Source organism: Muscardinus avellanarius, assembly GCF_963383645.1.
Source record: "Muscardinus avellanarius genome assembly, chromosome: 20".
Taxonomy (NCBI): domain Eukaryota; kingdom Metazoa; phylum Chordata; class Mammalia; order Rodentia; family Gliridae; genus Muscardinus; species Muscardinus avellanarius.
The window spans coordinates 8,510,003-8,527,067 of NC_137806.1; the positions used below are offsets into that span (position 1 = coordinate 8,510,003).

A 17,065-nucleotide genomic window follows, 5' to 3' on the forward strand; every position below is an offset into this window, starting at 1 on the left:
TTTGCAAACCATCGTAGGCTTTTAGAAATCATGTTCTTGTTATCTTCACAAGCTTGACAATCTCATAGTGCAAGGGAGGTCCAGCTATTGTTGTTTTCATTATTTCCATAATGTCAATTGAAATGATGTGTTTTAATTTTTATTCATTTATTTATTTGTTTTTTGTGGTACTGTGGATGGAACCCAGGGGCCTTCTACCTCCGGGCTACACTCCCAGACCTATTTTATATTTTATTTGGAAACAAGGTCTCACTAAGTTGCTGAGAGCCTCACCGAGTAGCTGAATCTGGCTTGGAACCTGCAGGATCCTCCTGTCTCAGCCTCCCAAGTGCTGGGATTATAAGCGTGCGCCACCACGCCCGGCTAAAATGATGTATTTTAAAGGGGCAAAAGAAATAAAAGAACCCACGACAGAAATTGTTTACCTATGAGCGACAGTTCCCAACTTATCCTTTCAGATTTTTTTTTTTTTTTTTTTTTTTTTTGTGATGGTGGTACTGGGGATTGAACCCAGAGGTTTCTGCCTCTGAGTAAAAACCCCAGCCCTTTTTATTTTTTTACACTGAAACAGTCTGGCTAAGTTACTGAAGCTGTCCTCAGAGCTGAGATCCTCCTGTCTCAGCCTCTCAAGTACTGAGATTTAAATCATGTACCACCACACCTAGCTCCTATTTTATTTTATTTGGTACTAGGAATTGGACCCAGGCGCATGCTCCCTGCAGGCCACACCTTTGGCTCTTTTTATTTATTTCGAAACAGGGTCTCATTAAGTTGCCGAGAGCCTGGCTAAGTTGCGAGGCTGGCCTTGAACCTGTGCTCCTCCGGTCTCAGCCTCCAAGTACTGGCATTACGGGTGTGCCATCACGTGCCTGGCACTAACGTGTTTTAGACACGGGGCAGCTCTGGCCTAGAGTGGGTTCTAGGGAGACACCTGCGAGGTCTAAATAGCATCCGCCCCTCGCTGAGCAGAGCCCGGGCCTCCCCTGCAGAGGGCCAGCGCCCGCGGGTGATGAGGTCAGTCATCTTCTGGTGGCTGTGCTTTGTTGAAGGGCAAGAGGCCGCCCACGGGTAACCGCGACCCAGGGGCGCCCCGGGCCCCGCACCCCAAGGCCGGCCCGCCGCCGCCGCCGCCGGCGCGGGGGTCCTCGGACTCCGCCGCCTGCCTCCCCCCGCCGCCGCCGCCGCCCCCCGAGGACCAGGACCAGGACCGGGACCGGGACCGGGACCGGGACCTGGAGCTGCCGCCGCCGCCGCCGCCGCCGCCCGGCCTGGAGGAGGACGCGGGCGAGGCGCCCCCCGACTTCGTGCCCCCGCCGCCAGCCCCGAGCCCCCGGCCGCCCGCGCCCCCCAGGAGGCCCGAGGCCCCCGCGCAGCCCCAGGGCGCCGCCGCCGAGCAGGATTTCATGTCGGATCTCATGAAGGCTTTGCAGAAGAAGAGGGCCAACCTGCCCTGAGCGGCCGCCGGCCCGGGGGGGCACCCCGGAGTACCCTCCGCTGGCGAGGGGCGCCCGGCCACCCAGCACCCAGCACCCGGCCACCCGCCACCCGGCACCCAGCACCCGGGGGTGCACACCGTCCGGCCGGATGGACGCAGCTCTCCGTGTATTTCCTGCCCGAATGGGATTTATCCTACCTTCCAAGTTAACTTGTTTTATGTTCCTTTATTTTATTACGTTCAGAAGCCTCGACTTAATAAAAGTGGAAAGTTTTGCCGAAGATAGTATTTCTAGAAATATCACTGTGTAAATTTAATTAATACCAACACTATTTTTTTTTCTTTTTTGGGTGCCTAGTACTGAACCCCGGGGCATTCTACCTCTGAGCTACACCCCAGCCCTGTTTTCTTTTCTACTCTGAAATAGTCTCACTGAATTAGGGCAAGTCACTGGCCTCAAGCCTGCGCCCCTGTCTCAGCCTCCCGAGCACCCTGGCATCGGCACAGCCGCTACGCCAATTTAATCATTATCTTTTATCTGCAAATGTCTTTCCTTTACTCTTACTCTAATTACCTGTCTGTCCTTATTTTGCTTTCTGTTTGTCTGGATACTGTCTTCATACATGGATTCCAGCTAATAAATGAATGGTGGGCTTGTATTGTCAGCGTTTTGTAGCCTTTATTAAACCAATGGACCAAGGCAATGATTACACAGCTTTACTGTGAACAAAAGAGGCGGGCGTGGCGGCGCACGCTTGTAGTCCCAGCACTCGGAAGGCTGAGACAGGAGGCTCACAGGTTTGAGGCCAGCCTCAGCTACTTAGTGAGGCCCTCTGCAACTCAGTGAGACCCTGTTTCAAAGTAAAGAATAAAAAATAGGGCAGGGGATGGAGCTCAGAGTTAGAATACCCCTGGGTTTAATCCCCAGTACAGGGGGAAAAAATGTATGAAGATGGAGAAGAATTATGGATGTGTAGATGAAGAGAGAATGGCCATGCAGTGACACTTAGTGAGCTGGTTAATGGTGAATAGGTTCATAAAACCCTTTTCTCAGCTGGAACAGCGGTGCACGCCTGCAATCCCAGTACTTGGGAGACAGCCTGGAAGAGCTCAGGTTCAAGACCAGCAGTATGCAGTTCAATCCCCGGTATCAAAAATATAAATGCATACATTTTCTATTTTAGTAAGTGTTTGAAAATTCCAGTTTTGAAATAACCCTTAGGAATACAATAAATTAATTATAGTACATAACACTCTGTACTTACTGATGTACCCAGAGTGCTGAGTATTTGGTACCAGATGCTTACAAATCCATTTTGAATAAAATCATTGCCATAGAATTTCTTAAGTCATTGAAATTAACTCATGTGCATTTATCAAAATACCTTATTTTTTCCATTAAAGTTATTATTAAAAAAAGCAATCATGAAAATGTTTGAAAAAAACAAGGCCCAATTTATTTGGCTAAAAATATTTTTATATAATCCCAGCATTTGGGAGTCTGGGACAGGAGGATCCAGGTTTGCAGACAGCCTCCACTACTTAGTGAGGCCTTCCTCAACTTAGTCACCTTGTTTCAAAATAAAGAATAAAAAGAAAATAGGGCTTGGGGTATAGCTCAGAGGTAGAATGCCCTTGGGTTCCATCCCCAGTACCACACACACACACACACACACACACACACACACACACACACTCACTCACTCACACACACTCACACACATACTCACACTCACACACACTCACACACACACACACTCATCAACTGAGGGACTGTCATCAAAACAGAGATGGTCATGGTCACTAAGAATTCATTAAGTCGGTTATTTTATGTTAAAATCAACGATGGGAATAATCTTGAGCTTATTTTCCCAAGTTAAGATGAGCAACTGACTCTTAGATCTTTGGCCCAAGAAGGAGCAGGTGCGGCGTAGCCTGCTTTCTCAGCCACAGGATGCTTCTGGAAAGGGTGCTGAAGTACTTGCTGGATAAAACGGACCTAGGAAAATAATTCAGGAGGTAAATAGATTTTCTTACTCAGGATTCTTATGAATTTTCTAAATTTCTAAAGCAGCAAGGTAAATCATAAATTTGTTTGAAAATATTTATACATTTTGTTTTATCAAAACCTCAACTGAGCCAGGCGTGGTGGTGCACACTTATTGTCCCAGTACTTGGGAGGCTATGACAGGAGGATTGCAAGTTCACCACTAGTGTCAGTAATTTAGTAAGGCCTTCCGCAACTTGGTGAGACTCTGTTTCAAAATAAAAAATAAAATAGGGTTGGAGGCAGAGTTCAGAGGTATAATGTCCCTGGGTTTAATCTCTAGTGCAAAAAAAGAAAAGAAAAAAGAAAAAACTTACAACTTCTACTATTCCACAGTAAGTGCGTGTGTGTGCGTGTGTGTGTGTGTGTGTGTGTGTGCGTGCATGTGCTTTGTGGCACTATGGAACCCAGGGGCATTGTACCTCTGAGCTAAACCCCCAGCCCTTTTTATTTTTCTTTCTTTTTGTGTGTGAGGATCGTGGTTCGCAGCCAGCCTCAGCTACTTAGTGAGGCCCTCCACAACTTATTGAGCCCTTGTTTCAAAAGTAAAGAATATAAAATAGGGCTTAGGGTATAGCTCAGAGGTAGAATGCATCTGGGTTCTATCCCCAGTACCACAAAATATATGTGTGTGTGTGTGTGTGTGTGTGTGTGTGTGTGTGTGTGTGTGTTTTGTTCTGTTTTTTGGTTGTACTGGGGATGAAACCCAGGGAACTTCTACCTCTGGGCTACACCCCCAAATAACCCTGTTATTTGGAAACAGGATCTCACTAAGTTGCAGCGGGCCTCGCTAAGTAGCTGAGGCTGGCTTCGAACCTGTGATCCTCCTATCTCAGCTTCCCAAGATTACAAGCGTGGGCCACCACGACCAGCTAAAAAGACAGAGTCTTGCTAAATTGTGAAGCCTCAGACCTTCAATCCTCCTAACTCAGCTGCATCAATGCTGGGATTACAGGCGTGGGCCACACAGGCGCTGACCTTTAGTTAACTCTCTAGCTTGGTTCCATTAGTAACCTGAGAAGATGCTAAGTGATCATTTGACAAAGGCGTATGGACTGAGGAGCTGGAAATACCAGCCATGATGCTCTGGGCTCTTCTGAGTGTGTGACCAGAGGTGTGGTCTCTTGAGGGGATTTTGGAAACTCTGGTTATGGAGCCCCTTTCAAGAGACACTGGGCATGGTGGTATACTCCTGTAATCCCAGTACTCGGGAGGCTGAGATGGGAGGATAGAGGTTCAAGACCAGCCTCAGCAACTTAGCAAGACTCTTAGCAACCTAGAGAGACCCTGTTTAAGAACAACAGCAACAGAAAGAGAGCTGGGAGTGTAGCTCAGTGTAGAATGCCTCTGGGTTCAAGCCCCAGTACAGAGAGAGAGAGAAGGGGAGGGGAGGAGAGGGGAGGAGGGGAGGGAAGAGGAGAAGAGAGAAAGAGACTGGTCTGTGTGCAACACGAGGCTCCCGAGCTGGGCCGCCTCTGCGCCTTGAGCTCCTTGCACCTGAACGGCACAGCTGGGCCATCACACAGCTGGCGCGGATGATGGCAAGAGCTCCTGAGCACCAGGAGATGGATGTTGTCCTCTTATAACAGTGCCCCTGAAACAGGCTGGTGGCGCATGCGTGTAATCCCAGTACTTGGGAGGCTCAGAGAGGAAGATTCACTGCCAGCCTCAGCTACTTAGTAGGGCTTTCCACAACTTAGTGAGACCCTGTTTCAAAATAAAGAATAAAAATAGAGCTGGGAGTAGACCTTGGAGGTAGAATGCCCTTGGGTTCCATCCCCAGTGCCAAAAATAAAAAAATAAACAATGTACCTGTCAGGGCCAGTGTGGTCTATAATAGTTCTATGAAGCTGGATGTGGTGGTGCATGCCTGGAATCCTAGTACTTGGGAGGCTAAAACAGGAAGATCACAGGTTTGAGGCCAGCCTCAGCAACTTAGCGAGGCCCCCTGCAACTTAGTATGACCCTGTTTCAAACTAAAATATAGCAGGGAGTGTAGCTCAGAGGCAGAATGCCCCTGGGTTCAATCCCCAGTGCCACACACAAAAACAAACAAACAAACAAACAAACAAACAAAAAATAGTCACACGGGGCTTCTCTGGACTTCAGAGACTGACACCCAAAAGGCCAAAACACAGACCCTCGGAAATGCAACCAATGTGTGTGTGGACATTTAAAAGGAAAGAGCCAGGCACGATGCGCATGTCTGGAATCCCAATGCTTGGGAGGTTGAGACGGGGATCACAGATTCAAAGTCAGCCTCAGCAACGTAACACTGGGCGTGGTGGCGCACGCTTGTCATCCCAGCACTTGGGAGGCTGCGACAGGAGGACCGCAGTTCACAGACAGCCTCAGCTACTTAGCGAGGCCCTTTGCAACTCAATGAGACCCTGTTTCAAAATAAAGAATAAAAAATAGGTCTGGGGGTATAGCTCAGAGGTAGGTTGCTTGTGGATTCAATTCTTAGTAACACAACAAATAAATAAGTAAAATCTTATTTGAATGTGAAAAGCTAGTGTAGCCAGTGGTGCAGTGAGCATATTTACAAACAAAATAAGTGTGTTCAAAACATGACACGTTTAAAATTAATAAAAATAAATCGGAAAAGTCAATCACTTCACCTCCGAAAAATCATTTCTTTCTGCTTTCCGCACCGCAGATTCAGCCATCCAGTTCCTCAGCACATATCTAGGGTTGACAGCTGAAACCGGGGGAGAAAGTGCATCTTAGAACAGAGCATTCCTTTGTCAACACAGGCCAAGAGAAATTGCCACAGAAGTTACTTCATCTTTAAGAACTTTGCAGGAGCCAGGCGTGGTGGCGCACGCTTGTCATCCCCGCGCTTGGGAGGCGGAGACAGGAGGATCACGCAGGTTCGAAGCCAGCCGCGCTGGCTTAAGAGACCCTGTTTCCAAATAAAAATGTAAAAATAGGTCTGGGAGTGTAGCCTGGAGGTAGACGGGCTTCCAGGAACCCCAGTACCACCCCCCAAATAAAGGAAAAAAAACAACTTTGCAGGAAGACTCAAGGGAGGAATACCAGTTTTAATGTTGCTAAACATTACTGAATATCAATTGTGATACATAAAACTTTTTTGAGCATTATAATCAATCCCAGGTTCTGTTCTGCTATTGGGTTTTACCATTCGTTTGATTTTTTTTCACCATTTTAGGTGTATTAAGCATCTCAGAGAGCATGAAGAGAGCCGGGTGTGGTGGTGCATACTTGTAATGTCAGTGCCGGGGAGGCTGAGACAGAAGGATCACATGTTCGAAGCCAGCCCCGGCAACTTAGCGAGACACTTCGCAACTTAGTGAAAACCTATTTCAAAGCAAAATAGTGCTGGGGGTGTGGTTCAGCAGCAGAATACTGCTGGGTTCAGTCCCTGTACACCACACACACACAAACACACACACACACACACACAGCCTGAAGAAAGCAGCTGTTTGGGTTCTTCTGCATTAGGCCAACCACCTGTGGAGGGTGAAAAAAGCAGTCTCTAGCCAGGCGCTGCTCAGTGTGTGGGAGGCTGAGACAGGTGGACTGCAGGTTCGAGGCCAGCCTTGGCAACTCAGCCAGGCCCTCACCAACTGAGACCTTGTTTCAAAATAAAAAGTAAAATAAAATAGGGTCACAGAAATCAAGAGCATTATATAAGCATAGGCTTGGGCCCGGCACGGTGGCTGAGGATAGCTCAGAGGTAGAATGCGCCTCGGCCCAACCCCTAGACCCCACACACACAAAGGCAGGAGCCTCCTTTGTCTTCTACCAGCATGGAGTGAAAGCCTGACCCGGTGGCGCTGCTATGCGCTGCTATGCCCAAGAGCGAGCAGGAAGGTCACTGCAAAGAGAACTGTGGACCCATGGCGTGGGCAGCAGCGCGGGACAGCAAGGTACCCGCTTGGGAGATCAGCAAATTGGACGAACGCTTTTTAGACATCTGCGAAGAAGGGCTATTAAAATATGCTAGGATTTGTGGCACAAGCAGAAGCCCTTGGGAGCAAATTGAGGGCTTCAGATTGTTGTTGTTGTTGTTACTGGGGGTGGAACCCAAGGGCTTTTCTACCTCCGGGCTACACTCCCAGACATATTTTCTATTTTGTTTGGAAACAGGATCTAAGTTGCTGAGAGCCTCACTGAGTAGCTGAGGCTGGCTTCGAACCTGCGCGATCCTCCTGTCCCAGCCTCCCAAGCACGGGGATCACAAGCGTGCCCACCACGCCCGGCAAGACTTCAGGTTTTTGATGGGGATGCTCAACCACTATCATCCACACAAATATCCCAAAATCCCAAAAATTCTGAAACAAACACGTTGGGTCTCAAGCGTTTCAGAAAAGTGGTATTCAGGCTGTATCCTTCTGCAGGCTAAGCTACTTTGAAGAGTTACCTAATTCTATTCACTTTTACCTAGAACTTTCTGTTTGAGAGATATTTCTTTTGGCAATAAAAGCTGAAGCAGTAATAACTGAGAAGTATATCCACACAAAAGCCAACAAGCGTTCTATGTAATCTGATAAGCAAGTTAACTAGATAACAGAATCTTCAAGGGCAGAAGTCAGATTCATCTCTATTGCTCCAGCAAAAAGGCTTGTTTCCAGCATGAGCTCCCCACCCCAGGACACAACAGGGCTCTGATACACACTCCCAGGCAGGACCACTCCATCTGCAGGCCCCTTGGTCCTAATGTCTTTGATCTTGCTGGAACCCATATTGCAAAAAATACTAACTTCTACTTTTTCTTCCTTCGAGCCAAATGGGAGGTCCCTTTGTAAACTAAATATTAATACATAAAAGTGATTTATTTTATAGCCATCAATTATTAACTATGTATTACGTCCAGGCACTATAAAAGATCACTCGTCCTTCCACTGTCCTTGCAAACATCCCCCTTCCACTACAGCTCAGGGCTTGAGAGCTGCAGGGTTCATCCTTCAGCGCAATCAGCTAAGAAGTGGCAGAGACGGGATTCACCTGCCACACTCCAAAACCCGTGTTTCTCCCACCGTATCCCAAACCACTTTCTTTGTCTGTGCATCATCTTTTAAAGCAATATTATTCTAACATCAGCATGCAAACTCATTGAGGCAGAGCCACCCTATGCCAAAAGACATCTGCTGAAATCAGAAACACACACACATGACCCTTCAACCCAGCTACAATACTCACCTAAACTTAACCGACTTTAAAACAGCAAAAAACAAAGCCTGGTCCCCTCAAGGAATGCTTTTGGTTTTCAGTAATTTTTTTTTTAATTTTTTATTTGGAAACAGGGTCTCTTAAGCCAGCTGAGGCTGGCTTGGAACCTGCGCGACCCTCCTGCCTCCACCTCCCAAGCGCGGGGATGACAAGCGTGCGCACCACGCCCGGCAGGAATTTTTTTTAATCCTTAAAGTCCAGAAAATGAAAAGGATTACTTACCTATCATCCTTTTTCTTCTTTCAGAATCTGAGTCATTCATGTTACTAAAAGTGAATAAGGCCAAGGACAAAATTAACCACTCTTCCCCGAAATTACATATGTTTTTTCCAAATAAAAGAAAATTATTTTACAAGACAAATACTGAGAGGAAAAAGCATCCAAGAATCACAGTGAATCAATGTTGGAAAGATAAATAGGAATAAAAAAAAAAGAAAAGAAAAGCACCTAACAGTAGTGGCGGGCTGTGCGTGCAGCTCGGTGGCGGAGTGCACGGCTAGATCGTGTGAGGCCTGAACTCAAGCCCTCACCACGAAAAGAGCCAGTGAAGGAACCAACACTGGCACCGAGTCTGCATAAGCAGTGTGTAAAATATTACCCTATATTACCCAGTTTAATTAACTTAGGCAACACCAAGCCTCTTGTTTTAACCAATTAAAAAAAATTTAAGCCAGGCGTGGTGGCACACGCTTGTAATCCCAGCATTTTGGAGGCTGAGACAGGAGGACCGTGGTTTTCGGACAGCCTCAGCTACTTATTGAGGCCCCTTGCGACTCAGTGAGACCCTGCTTCAAAATAAAGAATAAAAAATAGGGCTGGGGGTGTAGCGCAGAGATAAAATACCCCTGGGTTCTACCCACAGTACCGTAAAAATAAATAAATAAATAAAAAATAAAAAATTTAGCTGAGCGTGGTGACCCCAATTTGTAATCCCAGTACTTTCAAGGCAGAGAAAGAGGATAGCAGGTTCACAATCAGTCTCAGCTACTTAGTAAAGCCTTCTACAATGTAGTGAGACCATGTTTCAATATAAAAAAATAAAAATAAATAGGGCCAGGGGTGTAGCTCAGAGGCAGGATGCCCTTGGGTTCAATCCCCATTTGTGCAATAAATTAAAAATTAAAAATTTAAAAATTTGTCTATAAAAGTCTAAACTGTCTGATTCATTTCTGAACATAACTTTTTCTTGATTACACAAGGCCCCCTCTATAAATAGCCCGGTGGGCTTCAAACTGTGAGGGCAATCTGCCCCTGAACATCCTGTGGTTTTCTTGACCTTCTTTTCTCCCTTCATCTGCCAATAGCTACAACTCCCTGATCTGGCAAGTTGACTGCTTCTAGTCCACTGGGAGTCATGGAATAAAGTAGCTCCATGCAATTGTGTTAGCTGTGACAATAGACAGGCCGGGCAGCTCCAGGCCCCTCCCGGGCTCAGGGCGAGGGCTGGAGCCTGGGGAGCTGTGTCACTGGCGAGCGTTCAGGGGAGCCTCCCTGCCCAGGTATCGCTGCCCCAGAGGCTTCATCCAGGGCAAGGTGCCCGGGCCAAAGAAAGCTGGGATGTTGCAAGCTGTTTGGAAGTGATTAGATGACTTTACCTCTTCAATCTCAAAAGGTACTGGGATACCCAGGTAGGAAAGAGTTCATGCTTTGAAATTGTCTTCAGAGCCCAGAATTGCTAAATAAAAATATGGAAATAGATTGATTATTATATTACTATTATATCAGTTTATTTTATTTTTATGCTCCTTTATGTTTGTTTTTTTAATAATTTGCCCAGATGCGTGTGTGTGTGTGTGTGTGTGTGTGTGTGTGTGTGTGTTTTACTGGTAATTGAACTTAGAATTTAGGGGTATTTTGCCTCTGGGCTACACCCCCCAACCCTTTTTATTTTTTGTTTGAAAGAGAGTCTCACTGCATTGAGAGTTTCACTACTGGCTGAAGCTGTCCTCGAACAATCTTCCACGTACTAGGATTACAAGTCTGCACCACCATGCCTGGCTTACCTAGAATTTTATAAAGAATGCTATTTCAAGTATCACAAAAAGAATATTTCCCTTTTTTCTATATTTTGTTCAACTCAAAAATTATAATTCGCCGGGCGTGGTGGCGCACGCTTGTAATCCCCACGCTTGGGAGGTGGAGACAGGAGGATCGCACAGGTTCGGAGCCAGCCTTGCTGGCTTAAGAGACCCTGCTTCCAAATAAAAAAATATAAAATAGACCTGCGAGTGTAGCCTGGAGGTAGAAGGGCTTCCAGGAACCCCAGTACCACCAAAATAAAATTATAATTAATAGAAATCCATATAATGACATGACTTAAGAGAAATTAAAATATACACTAAGTTTTTTTGTTTTTTTTTTTTTTTTTTGGTGGTACTGGGGTGGAACCCAGAGGCTTTCTACCTCCGGGCTACACCCCCAGACCTATTTTATATTTTATTTGGAAACAGGGTCTCACTAAGTTGCTGAGAGCCTCACACTAAGTAGCTGAGGCTGGCTTCGAACCTGCACGATCCTCCTGTCTCAGCCTCCCAAGCGCGGGGATTACAAGCGTGCGCCACCACACCCGGCTATACACAAAGTTCTTATAGAGATTACCTATAAGAAAGAAGAGATTACATATAAAAAAGAGAACTACTGATGTAGGTGATGACACAGGTGAACCTCAAAACTATGCCAAGAAACCAGACTCAAAAAGATCAGATATGGTCTGATTCCAAATACATGAAATATCTAGAAAGTAAAATCCTTTAGAGACATAAAATGCATTAGCAGTTGCTTGTGCTAGAGGTTAAAATAACAGTTGCCTATGGACGGATACAGGGATCTCTCTAGAATCTAGAACAGTGATGAAACTGAACTGTAACAACTGTACAAGTCTGTCAATTATTAAAAACAATTGAATTACACAACTGAGTGGGATTTTGTGATACATAAATTATACACTAAGAAACCTGAATTAAGAATTAAGAAAAAAAGCCAAACCAGGTGTGGTGGTGCAAGCCTGTAATTCTAGTGCTTGGGAGGCTGAGACAGAAGGATCATTGCGTGTTCAAGGCCAGCTCGGAAAGCAGTAAGACTCGCAGCAAAACACAAGGCCGTTTCAAAATAAGAAATAAAAAGGGTTGTGGGTGTCGTTTGAAGGTAGAGTGCCCCTGGGCTCAATCCCCAGTACAAGAAAAGAGGGAGAGACAGAGGGAGGTAATGGAGGAGTGGGGGAGGGAAGGAGGGAAGAAAGAGACAGACAGACAGACAGACAGACACGGAATGTCCCAAGTTAATACCTGAGAAATGTCCAGTTTTAGTAACTGACTTTCAGTAATCTCACTGAGCTGCAGAAATGTCATTGTAAAATCAGCTCCTGTCTTTTCCATGAGCTAATGAAAATAATTACATTTAGCAATATCAATTCTTCAAAAATAGAAATAGTAATTCAAGTGTTAATCAGAAAAAGAAAGATAAAATGATAAACTCACATGTAAGAGAAATGCAATTAACTCATCATCACCCTCCCCTTCTCCAAGTAATCCCAATTTGGCTTTGAACAATTTTCTAAATCTAAAAGAAGAAATGTCGACTCAGTTGGTTATTAAAATTCTCACTCTCTGCCAGGCATGGTGGCACACAGGAGGATCGCACAGGTTCGAAGCCAGCCTCAGCTACTTAGTAAGGCTCTCCGCAACTTAGTGAAACCCTGTTTCCAAATAAAGTATTAAAAAAAAGGCCTGAGAGTGTAGTCTAGAGGTAAAAAGCCCCTGGGTTCCACCCCCAGTACTACAAAAAAAAAAAAAAATTCTCACTCTCTTAAGAACTGTCCCCAGACCAATCAGGATATTTTGATATTTGTATTAGAAAATGACAAACCTTGCATAATACAGATTAGGGTACCCATCAAGGATCTGAGCAGCACTGCAGGAATAAAAAGGAAAGACAAACTTTGATTTAAGCCGGGCCTGGTAGCACACACTTGTGAGCTCTGTGCTTGGGAGGCTGAGACAGGAGGATTGCAGGTTCAAAGCCAGCATCAACAACCTAGTGAAACTCTCAAAAAACAACAACTTTGATTTAAAATTAATACTACTGAAACACATAAGAATAAAGAGAATTTTAATAAATGTTCAATTAAATGTAGATTAAGTGCTACTAATTATGACTTATGGGTTTAAATATATATCATATTTTAGAGAAAATTCTCACTTATATTAATATACTGTATCAAAAATTTAGAAGCTGGGCGTGGTGGTGAATGCTTGTAATCCCCGCACTTGGGAGGCTGAGACAGGAGGATCGTGCAGGTTCGAAGCCAGCCTCAGCTGGCTTAAGAGACCCTGTTTCCAAATAAAATATAAAATACGTCTGGGAGTGTAGCCTGGAGGCAGAAGTTCCCTGGGTTCCATCCCCAGTACCACACACACCACACATCACCATAAACAATTATCTTATAGGATAAATGTTAATGCTATTTCTATAATGCCAAGAGAGTCATAAATGCGAAAAACAACTGATAAGCAAAATAATATACTACAAACACCCCACCCAATCTGATAATATGTTATTTACCAGAAAGTATGAAAAAACTATAAAGCATCTCATAAAAATATAAAAGTTAAAGAGTTCTTAACCTTAAATAGTAAAGATTTTACCATAGTGTGTGTGTGTGTGTGTGTGTGTGTGTGTGTGTGTGTGTGTGTGTGTATGTTTAACTGGGGATTGAACCCAGGGCATTCTACTTCTGAGCTATACCAAGTTCTACTTTATTTTAGTTTTTTTAAACAGGTTCCCACTAAGTTGCTGAACCTGTCCACGCACCTGTGATCCTTCAGTCTCAGCCTCCGGTGTACAGGGATTACAAGTGTGTGCCATCATCCCCAGCCAAACATACTCTCTGGACATAAAAATATATACAAGATAATTCTAACTAATTAGAAATAATTCTAACTAATTACAAAATAATTCTAACTATTTAGAAATTATTCTAACTAATTAACTAATTAGTGATAAAATAGCCCTCGGGTCTAGCAGGAAATAAATTATGATTTCACAACATTTAAAAAGCAACAAATAAGAAAAACTTTATCCTAATAACTATAGGAAAAAGTCCAAGTTGTACTAGAGAAAAATATAGCACTTGAGCCAGGCACTGTGGCAAACACCTGTAATACCATCTACTTGGTAGGCTGAGGCAAGAGGATCACAAGTTCAAGGACAGCTTGGGCAACCTAGTGAGACCTTGCCTCAAAATTTAAAAAATTTTAAAAAATGCAGGGCGTGGTGGCACACTCTTGTAATCCCTGCGCCTGGGAGGCGGAGACAGGAGGATCGCGCAGGTTCGAAGCCAGCCACGCTGGCTTTAGAGACCCTGTTTCCAAATAAAATATAACATAGGTCTGGGAGTGTATCCCAGAGGTAGAAGGGTTTCCAGGAACCCCAGTACCACCAAAAAAAAAATTAAATTAAAAACTTTAAGGAGCCACAGGTATATCTCAGTGGTAGAACACTCCTGGGGTTCAATCCCCAGTAATGCAAAAAAAAAAAAAAAAAGTACAGAAAGAGAGAAAAGAGAAAAAAAAATAAAAAATATCTTGAACCTATATTCTTTGATAAAGAAAAGGAAAAATGATCTAATGGCTTTTAAAATGTTATTTCTTAGCCAGGCACAGTGACACACATCTGTAATCCCAGTACTTGGGAGGCTGAGACAGGAGGGTCAAAGGCTTGAAGCCATCCTCAGCAACCTAACAAGATCTTGTTTCCAAATAAGAAATAAAATCAGGCTGAGAGTGTAGCACATGCCTCTGGATTCAATCCCCAGTACCATAAAAAAAAAAAAAGCTAGTTTCTTGATTTCAGGAGAGGAGGTGACTGTTACTCACGTTCACACAGAATGTTTGTAGAATGAGGATTTACTCACCGCTGCTTTTGCCTGGGATCCAGTAATGGATTCAGAGCTTGTAACAACTTATTTAAATTAAACATCCCAACATTGGCCTGATTTCCTATTTTATATCTTTTCTCATCATCTGAGGTGTTTGGCACAAAATCTGTTTAAAACAAAATATAAACAAGTATAAAACAAATCGTACAGGAAAGGGTAGCAGAAAGAATTGGGTTCATCACAAAATGGTCTTTCTTTTAGCCTGCTAGATCTGGGTTCCGCAGGCCATCCAACAGCGAGTCCTTCGTAGTCTCTAAGGAATTACGTATCAGAGAGGATGGCGTAAAGTGTGACAAGGGAGTGTGTTGTCAGACTGGACGTAAGTTTTGGCATCTGACAGTAAAGAGGCCTCTGGAAACCTCTCCCTCTAGTATGCAAATTGGGGTCACATTAATACGCTACTTGTTACTGGCAGGGTCACAGAAGGCTTTGTGGGGGACGTGCTGTTTGAGCTGGGTTTAAGATACATTTGTAGGCTGGGTTGTGGCTCAGGGGTGGGGCGCCTGCCTGGCCTGTATCAGGCCCTGGGTTCACCCCAGCACTGTGCAAAGAGATGTATATGGGGCAGACTGGATATTCATGTAGGCTGGAAACATATTCCTCTATGAGGCAAATATTCATATTTTAGAAGCACTAAGTGCATTTGGGTGTTAAGTGCTTATATGACTTTTGAAGTAAATATTTATGTTGGAAAGATTTTCATCTAATAAATATAAATTTATTAAATTTAAATATAAGCTTAAAAACAGAAAGAAGATTCTGATTCTAATTCTCCTCACTGTAAAGCTATGATACGTACATGTATTTTGTGGTGCTGGGGATTGAACCCAGAGGCATTCAACCTCTGAGCTACATCTCCAGCCCTAGTTTTTATTCTTTATTTTGAAACAGGGTCTCATTAAGTTTTGGAGGCCCTCATTCTCTGATCCTGCCAGTAAACAGTAATGACGTTGCTGAGGCTGACCACAAGGAACCTGTGATCCTCCTCTCTCAGCCTCCCAAGTACTGGGCTTACGAGCGTGCACCACCACACCTGGCTTTGTGTGTGTGTGTGTGTGTGTGTGTGTGTGTGTATATATATATTTTGCAGCACCAGGGATTGAATCCAGGGGCATTTTACCTTTGAGCTACACCCATAGCCCTTTTTTTTTATTCTTTATTTTGAAACAGGGCCTCACTAAGTTGCGGAGGGCCTCACTAAGTAGCTGAGGCTGGCTGTGAGCCTGCGATCCTTGCTGTCTCAGCCTCCCAAGTACTGGGCTTACAAGCGTGCACCAACATGCCTGGCTGTGTTTTTTTTTTTTTTTTATTTTGAAACAGGGTCTCTCTGAGTTGCAAAGGGCCTCACTAAGTAGCTGAAGCTGTACATACACACACACACACACACACACACACACACACATATATAAACCATACGTACCTGGATTATAGGCCTCCATAAAGCCAAATGGACCATAGTCAATTGTGATAGATAGCACACTGAAGTTATCAGTATTACAAACACCTAAATGATGACAAAATCAAAGTATTTTTCTGTAACTCTATATAATGATCCAAAATGGAAAATATCATAGATATGACATTTGTATTAGAGATTAAATAAAATTAGATTATCAATTGAAGGTTTAATTAGTGACATTAAATAGTTTAGAATATGTTAAAATACATTTTAAGCCAGGTATTGTGGCACACACCTGTAACCCCAGTACTTGGGAGGCTAAGACAGAAGGAGTGTAGGTTCAAGGCTAGCCCTAGCAATTTAGTGAGGCTCTTAAAACTTAGTGAGGCCCTGTTTCAAAATAAAAAATAAAATAAATAAAATAGGGCTGGGGGTGTAGCTCAGGGTTAGAATGCTCAGGGTTCAATCCCCAGTCACACACACACACACACACACACACACACACACACACACACACACACGCACACATACACACCTATATTTTAGTCCAGTGTGGTGGTGCATTCCTATACCCAGCTACTCAGGAGGCTGAGGTAAGGGAATAGGAAGTTCAAGACCAACCTGGGTAACTTAGGGAGACTGACTCAAAATAAAAAATGTAAAAAATAGTAAAGGGGCTTTTCATTTTTTATTTTGAAATGGGGCCTCACTAAGTAGCCTAGAACCTGCAATCCTCCTGTCTCAGCCTCCCAAGTACTGAGATTACTAGGTGTGCACCCCCATACCTGGCTGGCCAAAACATTTTGAACATGAAGAAATCTTTTGAGGTTGCCAAAACAACCTTGCATATTAAAAATGGTAAGTTTATCAGCAGAAATACATCTAAATACCCTTTTTAAATTTGGGGAAAATTTCTTGTTTTGGTTTGTTTTTGCTAAGGATTAGACCCAGAGGCATTCTACCCCAGTCCTATTTTTTATTCTTTGTTTTGAAACAGGGTCTCACTGAGTTGCAAAGAGTCTCACTATGTAGCTGAGGCTGGCCGCCAACTGT

At 44.1% G+C, this 17,065-nt stretch overlaps 2 protein-coding genes across 2 annotated transcripts in view; one reads left to right on the plus strand and one right to left on the minus strand.

Annotated features, from left to right (window-relative positions):
• The window catches only part of APBB1IP (amyloid beta precursor protein binding family B member 1 interacting protein), a gene marked incomplete at both ends in the record, with an annotated part of 46,977 nt that extends 45,523 nt beyond the window's left edge, over positions 1–1,454 (plus strand). The window contains one exon of the mRNA XM_080717188.1: positions 1,050–1,454. Coding sequence (XP_080573314.1) covers positions 1,050–1,454 — 405 coding nt within the window. The remainder of the gene's footprint in view (positions 1–1,049) is intronic.
• Positions 1,455–3,311: 1,857 nt separating this feature from the next.
• The window catches only part of LOC308277794 (protein adenylyltransferase SelO-like), a gene marked incomplete at both ends in the record, with an annotated part of 31,265 nt that continues 17,511 nt past the window's right edge, over positions 3,312–17,065 (minus strand). Inside the window, 9 exons of the mRNA XM_080717189.1 lie at positions 3,312–3,434; positions 6,104–6,183; positions 8,901–8,944; positions 10,274–10,353; positions 11,963–12,055; positions 12,155–12,236; positions 12,543–12,587; positions 14,590–14,719; positions 16,034–16,117. Coding sequence (XP_080573315.1) covers positions 3,312–3,434; positions 6,104–6,183; positions 8,901–8,944; positions 10,274–10,353; positions 11,963–12,055; positions 12,155–12,236; positions 12,543–12,587; positions 14,590–14,719; positions 16,034–16,117 — 761 coding nt within the window. The remainder of the gene's footprint in view (positions 3,435–6,103; positions 6,184–8,900; positions 8,945–10,273; positions 10,354–11,962; positions 12,056–12,154; positions 12,237–12,542; positions 12,588–14,589; positions 14,720–16,033; positions 16,118–17,065) is intronic.